The 10,645-nt window shown below is 41.9% G+C and overlaps 1 protein-coding gene across 1 annotated transcript in view; it reads left to right on the top strand.

Annotated features, from left to right (window-relative positions):
- ppp1r1b (protein phosphatase 1, regulatory (inhibitor) subunit 1B) overlaps positions 1-10,018 on the top strand; it is a 39,483-nt gene extending 29,465 nt beyond the window's left edge. The window contains exons 3-5 of the mRNA XM_036565858.1: positions 953-1,028; positions 3,943-4,059; positions 8,717-10,018. Coding sequence (XP_036421751.1) covers positions 953-1,028; positions 3,943-4,059; positions 8,717-8,847 — 324 coding nt within the window. The 3' untranslated portion in view covers positions 8,848-10,018. The remainder of the gene's footprint in view (positions 1-952; positions 1,029-3,942; positions 4,060-8,716) is intronic.
- Positions 10,019-10,645: the final 627 nt, after the last annotated feature.

Here is a 10,645-nt window from a genome sequence, read left to right as displayed (position 1 = left end):
AAAATGATTTCTTAGCAAGTGAAATAATCTAATAGTCACTATATCTAATTTCTCATGAGATTGTTGCAAAGTGTACGATTTAGCTCATCTCTTAAGATTTTTTAGCTTGTTTTAAGTAATTTTGTCTCATGAAACTGTCTTATTCCATTGGCAGATTATTATGCTTGTTTTAAGCATTATTTCTTGAAATAAGCAAAATTAATCACACACGCACACAAATATCCATTTTGATTTCAGGTTGACTTTAAACCTGGTTCCTATTTAATCCTATTTAATGTGAGATGTAAACAGAGAGATTCAGAGTGGTTTGGTGTGAAATGGTTCAGATGTCTTTACAGTTGTGGTGACAGGAACCAGGGGTCGCCATGACTACAGCACAGATATAGACATTTTATTTACTATCCAGAACCACCAGTGAACCTACACGAGTCTTCTGAGTTTATATGGAATGTTGATGATGGAAAATAGTGGAAAATCTGAAATAATAAGTTTTCTTTGGGGACTATTTTGCCTCACAGCGCCCTGCATGTATCCCTCCACCATGAATGGAGTTTAAGTTCTCTAAACGATCATAAAACAGTGTCTCAGTCATCAGGCAGTGAATTCATAACCATTTCATGTAGTAACTTTCTGTGAGGGAGCTTTTAGAGGTGGACGTCTGGTTCCTATCACCACCACTGTGAACAGTTCTGACTCAGTGAGTTTCTCATTTCACACCAAACCACTCTGAACGACTTTACTTTATCTCAACCACTTAATTGTGGAGAAATTTTGAAAAGTCGATGGAGTTCCCCTTTAAACCAGGCCAGATCCATTCAGCCTCTTTCCCTGGAGTAGAGCATAACAGACTGGACGATGTGATGTGATGTGATGTGATGACGTCACGGCTGAGTAATAATGCGTCTGATCTCCAGGTTGGCTTGTTACTGACACAGTTGACAATGTTTTTCAGTGGGTTGTTGGAGAGAACGGCGTCCTCAAACCCAAACGCGTGAATCCCAGCGTCTACCAGCCTCCCTCACTGAAGGGTAAGTGTAGACGCTCTGCAGCTCTGTGTCTCTGCTGTGTGGGCTGTTTGGCTTTGCTCTGCTTTACACACACACACACACACACACACACACACACACACACACACACACACACACAGCTTTCAGTCTGTTTTATTAATTTATTTATTTTCTCGTGTGAGTGTGTGTGAGAGATTAGGGACAGTGACAGCTGCAGTGTGTGTGTGTGTGTGTGTGTGTGTGTGTGTGGATCATACGGGATTATGACCAACAACAACAACACACGCACGTATGCTGTTTGATTTTGGGTCTGGCCGTAGTTTCAAAACCAAACAAAACATCAAAGAAAGATTTTTCCTTTGCATCAAACAAATACATAAATAAATTCAATTAATTATTTTGTTTATTTATTTGTTTAATTATTCATTCGTTGCACTTATTCAGAACAATTACGACATGCGTCACTACAATCAATTAATACTAACTCAGGCTGAATGGGCGGAGCTAAACTGTTGTGGGCTAAATGGGCGGGGTTAAACTGCTGTAGCTGAATGGGTGGAGCTAAACTGTTGTAGACTGAATGGGCAGGACTAAAGACTGTATGCTGAGTGGGTGGGGCTAAACTGCTGTAGGCTGAGTGGGTGGGGCTAAACTACTGTAGGCTGAGTGGGTGGGGTTAAACTGCTGTAGGCTGAATGGGTGGGGCTAAACTGCTGTAGGATGAATGGGTGGAGCTAAACTGCTGTAGGCTGAGTGGGTGGGGCTAAACTGCTGTAGCTGAATGGTGGAGTATAGTATAAATCAGTATACTATACTCCACTGTGTAGTATACTATATTTGACTGCAGGGTGACGTGACTGTAGGGTGACGTAACTGCAGGGTGACGTGACTGTAGGGTGACGTGACTGTAGGGTGACGTGACTGCAGGGTGACGTGGCTGTAGGGTGACGTGACTGCAGGGTGACGTGGCTGTAGGGTGATATGACTGTAGGGTGATATGACTGCTTTCTGAGCTGAGTGGCCTTGACCTGCCTTTGAGACAGAGTTACTGACTCCAGAGGCTGATTATCTGGAGCTGGCGTTTGTTAGTAAAGCTCGGTAAAGATAAAGCCTAATGAATCGGCTGCACCAGTACAGCAGGCTGAATTATCACTGGATATGTTTGTGTGCAAATGTCACACTGACTGCAGCGCAGTGACGCAAAAGGAACCTGTCAGTACTGGAGAAAAATGCAGTCCCATCCAGCCCTGTTTGGTGTCTGAAGTTTGCTTCTTTAGTTTTAGCAGAGAACTTGTAGAGAGGAGAATTTCCACTCTGTATTGTCTTCCAGGTTTCCCAGACGCTAGAGGGCGCTCCCGAGCGAGTCCAAAATGAATGGGTTAGAAGGGAGCATTTGAGCAAAATCATAGTTTATAAATGTTTAAACATTTTTAATATAAAAGAATGCATTCATATCCTGAACACAGAGCAGCACAAAACATTTTAACACCGCTGTTATATTTTAAGAGCTTATATAAGAGTTATAGGAGTTTAAAACGGCGCCTCATGTACAGCCATGACGTCTGTGAGCGCGAACAGCCAATGAGCTGCTCCGCTCACCGACCAATCAGCACTCAGTAGCAGTAATGTTAGCGTCCTGCTGCCCAAAACCTGTTTACTGTAGAATAAAGGAAACATACAGGTGAGTTTTCTTTGTTTATTTAGTGAAATACAAACTTCTACTGTCTAAAATTAAAGGAAAGTTCTGGTTCAGTGATTAGAAACTATTTTAGTTATTCATTTTTAGCCGTTGAGCTCCATTCACTCCCATTCACTGAGGACTCGCTCGTGGGCGCCCTCTGCTGTTTAGCAGTCCTGTTTTTGATATAATGAGGGAAATAGGAAGTGGCCAGGCTCCCCATAAACCGGCTCTGTTTTTAGCACTGGAGCTACAAGGCTAACAAAGCTAACAAGCAGTGGGGAACCCCAAAGGCCTAACATGCTAGATAACCCTAACATTATTAGGAAGTGACAGAGAAGTGTGTGTGTGTGTTTCCTGCTGCTTGGCTTGCTGCCCATTAACCTGCTTACCTGCCTGTGTTCGTACTGTAACACCTCAGTGCCGCCAGCGAGAGCCGCATGTGTCCCTCTGCCGTTTACACTGGAGTTTATTATCCTGTGTTGAGTTTCCCTGAAATCCTGTGTTTGTTTCTGTGTATCTCTCTGTGTCCCTCTGTGTTCTTATCTGTTCACCTGTGTCCATATGTGTCATTTTGTGTCCCCCTCTGTGTCCCGCTTTGTCCCTTTCTCTTCCCATGCATCCATCTCTGTTCCTCCCTGTCCCCCTGTGTTGTTCTCTCCCTCTGTTTTCCTCCATGTTCCCATATCCCTCTTTGTCCTTTTTGTCCCTCTGTATTCCTCTTTGTCTCCCTGTGTTCCGCTCTGTTCCCCTGTGTCTCTCTCTGTCCCTGGTGTTCCTCTGTGTTCTTCTCTGTTTGCCTGTGTCTCTCTCTGTCCCTGGTGTCCCTGTGCGTTCCTCTCTGATCCTGTGCCTCTGTGTCCCTCTGTGTGCCTCTGTATTTCTCTCTGTCCCCCTATGTCCCTCTCTGTCCCTCGTGTCCACTTATGTACCTCTCTGTCTCCCTGTATCCCTCTGTCTCCCTCTTTGTCCACTTTTGTCTCTGTGTCCCCGTGTCCCTCTGTCTCCTTCTCTATCCCCTTTTGTCCCTCTCTCTCCCACTCTATCTCCCTGTGTTCCTCTCTGTCCCTGGTGTCCCCTGTGTCCCTTTCTGTCCCTCTCTGTCCCTCTTTGCCTCCCTGTGTTTCTCTCTGTCCCTGGTGTCCCCCTGTATCCCTCTCTCTCCCTTTTTGTCTCCCTGTGTCCCTCTCTGTCCCCCTGTGTCACTCTGTGTTCCCCTGTGTCCCTCTCCCTGTCCCTCTCTGTCCCAACGTGTAGTTGTCCAGCAGATGGCTGAGGCTCAGATGCAGAAGTTGGGTGTGTATCCTCACATGGAGGAGGAGGGGGAGGAGCCTCTGGAGACAGAGGAGGCGGAGTTATTAAGCTGCACTGCTGGTAAACATCACAACACAACTGTTGTTGCTTTTTGTATCAAGGTAATCATATAAGTTGAGCAGCTACAGAGAGGCTGCAGTCTATAATCCAGTCTACAGTTCATGCACCATATAGGCTCAGTTTGTAGGTTTACAGTTAGAGACTGTAGCTCACCTGTTTCTGCACAGGTTATCAGCCCCCTTCTATCACATTCATCAAGAGACCATCACAGGACTGTTGTCTGAAACTGACCAGTGACGAAGGGCTGAGGATGGCTAACAGAAACTGTGCATCAACAGATGATTTGCTTGCTTGCTAATTAGCTTAACGATAGACTGCAGTGATCAAAAATGTCTACAGGTTACACAACATCAGGTGTAAAATCATATTTTTCTCTGTCAAGTGTGAAAACATGAGCTAATAGAGTGGACAGTGCGTGGACACAGTGTTTAAAAACTCCAGCAGCACTGCTGTGTCTGATCCACTCAGACCAGCACAACACACACTAACACACCACCACCACGTCAGTGTTACTGCAGTGCTGAGAATGATCCACCACCCAAATAGTACCTGCTCTGTGAGGGTCCATGGGGGTCCTGACCACTGAAGAACAGGGTAAAAGGGGGCAAACAAAGTATCAGAGAAACAGATGGACTACAGTCTGTAACTGTAGAACTACAAAGTGCACCTATATAGTAAGTGGAGCTGATAAAATGGACAATGAGCACAGAAACAAGGAGGTGGTCAGAATGTTATGCCTGATTGGTGTATCAAGTATTTACATGTAATATTTAAGGTTCACTACAAGTGGCTGTATTTTGCTGTCGATGTTTTGGTGTATTAAAATATAAACGCTCTCTGGCCCTCGGATTTGTTGAGATTTTTTAATATGGCCCTAGTGGTTGAGATTCACACCCCTGCTCTCTAAAATGAAGTTGTATCAGTACAAAAAATGAAGAGGTTAGATCTGTGAAGAACTTCGTGCTCTAAAATGTTTTGTGCTTCATAAACACGCTGGTTATATGGGTGTAAATGGTGATGACACAGCAGAAAGGTCACATTAGTCAACATTACAGTTAGCCTAACATCACATGATGAGCCAGCTTTGCTCCTCAGAGGCTGAGAATAGGTACAGTGTCAGAGTGTGTGCATAATGAGTGCATGACATAATCTTGTATGTTTGCTGTGACAAAGATCACAAAGAAACTCACTGAAATATCACAGAAGCTCTGGTTAGAGTGTGCAGTCATATTTAGCAGGACAAAAACACGCTACTGACAGTATTATCAGCACTGATGTCGACTGCTTTGGACAATGGAGCAAAACACAACATTGTTTTTATGAGAAGTATTACAAAACTGTGGGGGGAAAAATTAGACTACGACGGGCCGCCACAGTCCAGGTAATTAATGAAACACTTATGATTGTTTTAGTAGTGACAAAATACAATGTTCAGTGATGAGTTTTAATAAAATAAACATAATTAAGGTATGGGGTCACTCAAAGCTAAAGGAGTCCAAAATCAGTAAAATCCTAAATGAGTCCTCAGCTCTGACTTCACTTCAGTAGAATCGTCTGTATAGAATAACTATGTTTATTCTCTCATTTGGGTGAGGGGGCGGGGCTAGGGCAGGAGTCAGCAAACCAAATGTTAAGAAGACACAACACTTTGTCCATTTTAGTAACTTGATACTAAGTTAAAGTAACTTGATACTGAGTTAAATATGTCTCAGTATGTGTTTATGTACTAGTATAGGCTAAAAAACATAAATGACTAAAAAATGTAATATAAACAAAAACGCAGATTTTGCTTTGCTTTAATCTTTAGCTCAGCTGTAGCTGCTTTTCTCGCATCTCTGGCAGGAAACTTTTGAGCAAAAGTGGAATAATTTCTTATAAAATGTCTCTCAATGTTCGGCTTTTTACGAGGCTGAAGTCAGCCTCTCAATCGCAGCTTCTTTTTTGAATTTTCCCGTTCCACCTTAAATGGTGCTTGAGGTGCCCAAAGCTAACTGCAGCACCATTTAAGGTGGAACGGGAAAATTCAAACAAGAAGCTGGCGAATGAGAAGCGACTTCAGCTTCATGACTTTAGTGTTTCAGTTTGTTGTTGCAGATTAAACGTATCCGGAAACCAGCTGGAGTGATTATAAACACTAATAAGTCCATTCATCTCCAAATTATTGATGTTCATCTTAAATCTCTCTCTTTGCCTTTTCGTTAAGCTGGACGTCCGTCCCACCGCCGTCTTTTAAAGATCAGACCATAAACTTGGTCTCCTCTGCAGACCAGTTTCTGGTCCGCCATGTTGAACATTATAAACTTTCACTGACGCGACGAAACATGATCAGAACGGACTTAAACTTTCCGATAGGGAATGTAATCAGATACAGGCGTTTACACGGATATTACTCTTTTATTTAACGGATTATTTACAGGATTACACACCTCGATCAATCAGATAGAAACTGTATTCCAAATGGCCTCAATTGGACAAGTCTATTCTGATTGAGGTGTTTACTTGGACGGATTCTATTCCGATTGAACTATTAGTTGGATTATTAACAGAGGCTGCATGTAAACGTGGTTAATGAAAACCAGCGACTGCTGTTAGGAGCAAATAAAGTGAACGCTGTGAGCCGAAAACTGGTGGCTGCTTTGCGCCGTGTCTCTCAAACACATGCAGGTTGAGGCTGAAAGAGAGAAAGTCTGTACAGAGTTAGAGGCCAGTTTTGAACCCCAAAGCAACCAAACACTGGGCCATTCACCGACCGTTCTTAAGAAGAAATTCCTTCTTAAACCCACTTACGCAGTTTTGATGAAGATTCTGACTCACCGACGTTCTCTTATGTGGGGTTTGTTCTTAGATAAGAACAGAATCTACACACACTCAAGAGAACAAAGGTGAGAACAGTTCTGTGCTTTAAGAACACGTCATGAATCTGACGTAGACTTTTTCTTAGGACAGTTAAGAACAAACTTAGGAGGATGAGGACCTGTGTTTTTTTATTTTTACTTAAAATCTAATGTAATAATCAAGTTTTATCAACCGGTGTATCTCCGACTCGATGGCGTTCCAGTGTTAAATCTTGGTGTGTAACTGTGTGCGTGATAATTTAAATGCAACAGATCAACGATCTGATTGGTCGCTGATCAGCTCATTTGCATAAAGTTCGTTGAGAGAGCAGTGGTTTGATGTGTCAGTCGGTTAGATGTGTATGTTGTCATCTCTCGGCTCATTATCGCACCATGAGTTCTGTTTGATTAACTTTTCATTTTTCTTTGCAACAAACCTGCAAAAATGACTGGATTCCACTTTATCACACATTTATAAAACTGTTCCAAGGTCAAGTCAGAGTTGCACTGTAAAGTGACAGGAAACTCAGACTCATGTGGCGCACTCTGCTTGAAATCAGATACAGATTTGAATCTTTGATTTCTGTGAATCGTATAATCGTGGAAGATTACAGACAGTTTAGGTGTTTAAACTGTTCTCCTGCTCCATCTGGTCTTCACACTGACACGCTGCAGTTTGTTCCTGTTTCACAGTCCATATTCACTCCGTCACTCAGCATTATTCGCTGAATGTCACTGTTTTCCAGTCTGGTTTATAATTTTCCCACTTTAAAAGGCCCAAACTCTGCATTTTATACTGTATTTACTTTCTTTTCTGTAGTACATGACTATTTTCCAACCTCTCTGTATCCATTAGAATTAAACAGACTGTTTTGTTACTGTGCCATTAAGACTGATATATGTAAATGAGCTCTGTTCTGATTGGCTGCTCTGTAGTGTGTCTATTTCAAAAACCATCTGAGTGATGTGGATCAAACTTAAGTTGGCTGTGGGGAAAAAAATTACTGTGTGGATTTTTTGGAAACTGCAGTGATCCATTTGCTTCCTGACAGCCAGGAACAGCACAACGTTTAATCGTTTTCACACAACGTTCACTAAAACATTCACCAACTCCAATAACGCTGATACAGACTGTCTGCAGGAGCTAGACTAAACATCAGTTTAACTGGAATAGGCAGAGCTAAACTGCTGTAGGCTGAATGGGCGGGGCTAAACTGCTGTAGGCTGAATGGGCGGGGCTAAACTGCTGTAGGCTGAATGGGTGGGGCAAACTGCTGTAGCTGAATGGTGGAGCTAAACTGCTGTAGCTGAATGGTGGAGCTAAACTGCTGTAGCTGAATGGTGGAGCTAAACTGCTGTAGCTGAATGGTGGGGCTAAACTGCTGTAGCTGAATGGTGGGGCTAAACTGCTGTAGCTGAATGGGTGGGGCTAAACTGCTGTAGACTGAATGGGTGGGGCTAAACTGCTGTAGCTGAATGGTGGAGCTAAACTGCTGTAGCTGAATGGTGGAGCTAAACTGCTGTAGCTGAATGGTGGAGTACAGTATAAATCAGTATAAATACTCAGTATAATGTTCAGTAGAAATAAATCAGTAAATGAGTAGCAGTTAGCACTATGTTAATTGGTGGGGTATGAGCTTTTATCACATTCGCCTCCAGTGCTAAAACTAAAGAAACAACCTTCAGACACCAAACATGTCTCGGCTGATCGACTGCAGGGGAAAAGGCTTCGCTTTAAAGCAGCTCAGGCTGCAGATATTTCAGGCCTTAATTAGTCTGTTTATATTAAACACTATTTTCAACTTTTGTCGTTTGTCTGCCAGATTCACAGGGGGAGGGCGTGAGAGACGACCGGCCAGAATCGAGTAAACTGATCGCCACGGAGCGAACAGAGGAAGAGGAGGAGGAGGAAGAGGAGGAAACGACAGAAGACGAGAGCAGAAACGTGGAGTGAAACAGAGGGATGAAGGAGGGAGGGAGAGAGGGATGATGGAGAAAACGTTTAAGTTGTAGGAACTTTAAGCAACACATTGAAACAGAAGAACAGTCTGTGTGGGCGTGTTTGTGTGTGTGTGCGTTTTTTGGTATTTCAGTTTCCTAATAGAGCCGTACGATATATAGTTTATTAATTATCACAATGCAAATGAGCCCTCTAACCAATCAGTGTTTATTTTTTTTAACGTATGCTTTGATCATCTTGACCAATCACGGATGAATCAAGGTATTCACATGATCCAACCATGCAGACCAGTCTTTAATCACACAATGTCACATTATTGATTTACTAATGTTTTTTAATATGTTGTATTACATTAGAGTAGTCAGATCGCCCCCTGCTGTTTGAACATGCCAATGCAGATAAGATAGGGTGCTGTGTTGCCCCTGTATTCAGTTATATTTAACTCTATATCAACATTTTGAGTAATTAAATGTCAGTAAAAGACAGAAATGCAGTTTTTATGAGCTTTTCCCCAAAATGGCCTGACATGCCGATGACATCACTATCATGTATTCCACGAAACGGCACCAGTGCGTCATTAAATGCTGTTTAGCTACTGCAGTGTTAGCCTCTCCGTGTAACGCCAACCTATTTAACACATTTACTTTATTTATGGCCTCATTTCATAAAGTGATAGTATCAAACTTGTGTTTAGCTCTCAGAAGAGCCCCCCATTCATCTTATTTAACGGGACAGTAGCTGCAGTTTTATGTCACTATATAAAATAAAATCCAGTAAGAAACTATGTGCCTGTTCAGCTAACTTTTATCCAGTGATAATTCACCCAGAAAGTCACAATGTTAGCTAGCCTGCTATCTGCTGCTATCTGAACTGTGGTCCAGTAGCTAATGTGAACTAGTGTTTTATAAAAGTGTCGTTCTACAGAAACGTCCATTTTTGGGTCCCTAGCGTTTACAGATATATTACACTTGAAAAAACATGCTATGGTCACAATTTATTTATATTTTAAAATAAAACAATGTTATTTTAACAATCACACCTTCCTGAGCCTCAATTTATCAATATTGGTTTTTAAATCAATCATATAGGATTCCAAGCTCCACAGAAGAGCTCGTCCTCACAGTCATGTGTGAAGACTGAGGCCATATTTTGAAGAAAAAAACTTGACTATGAAATATATAAATTAAATGACAAAGAAAACAAATGCCAATTAAATATTATAAAATATATATAATGAAAGTTGACGTCCCCAGGAGTCGTGTCACTGGTGTCACTGCATAATAAGAAATCTCTTATTTTGAACTAAAAGTCACACTGATGACATCACTTGACTTCCTTTTCCCTGTTTTCTGAGGATCTATGAAGAAAAGCACATGGTCCACTGAGTCTTTCAGTTATCAGAGATTTTCTCATTTAGCTCATGATTTCATATGAAGCTTTTAGCTGAAGTCACTGGTGTGACCGACTTTATTCTGAGGTAACTGTGAAAAAATAGAATACAAATGGATTAAATTCCATATTTTAGTGGATATTCCATGATTGACAACATGTGGTTTGATGCTCTGTAGCAGCCGTTTAGTAAAATGTCTCTGGGGTTACCTTTCTTATGTGTAACACCAATGAGGATGAGTAACACCAGTGACGCCTGTGGAGAGAGAGAAAAGTGGACGTTTCTGTAGAATGACCCAAATAGCAGCATTTTAGCGAGGAAAAAAAAACATTTATTAGTCATAATTAAAAATGTTTTTTAATGTATTTGATCTGTGACATCCCTGCTGAAAAATCAGCTAAG

The sequence above is a fragment of the Colossoma macropomum genome, unplaced genomic scaffold (genome assembly GCF_904425465.1).
Source record: "Colossoma macropomum unplaced genomic scaffold, Colossoma_macropomum, whole genome shotgun sequence".
Taxonomy (NCBI): Eukaryota; Metazoa; Chordata; class Actinopteri; order Characiformes; family Serrasalmidae; genus Colossoma; species Colossoma macropomum.
This window is presented reverse-complemented; position numbering and strand designations above follow the sequence as displayed.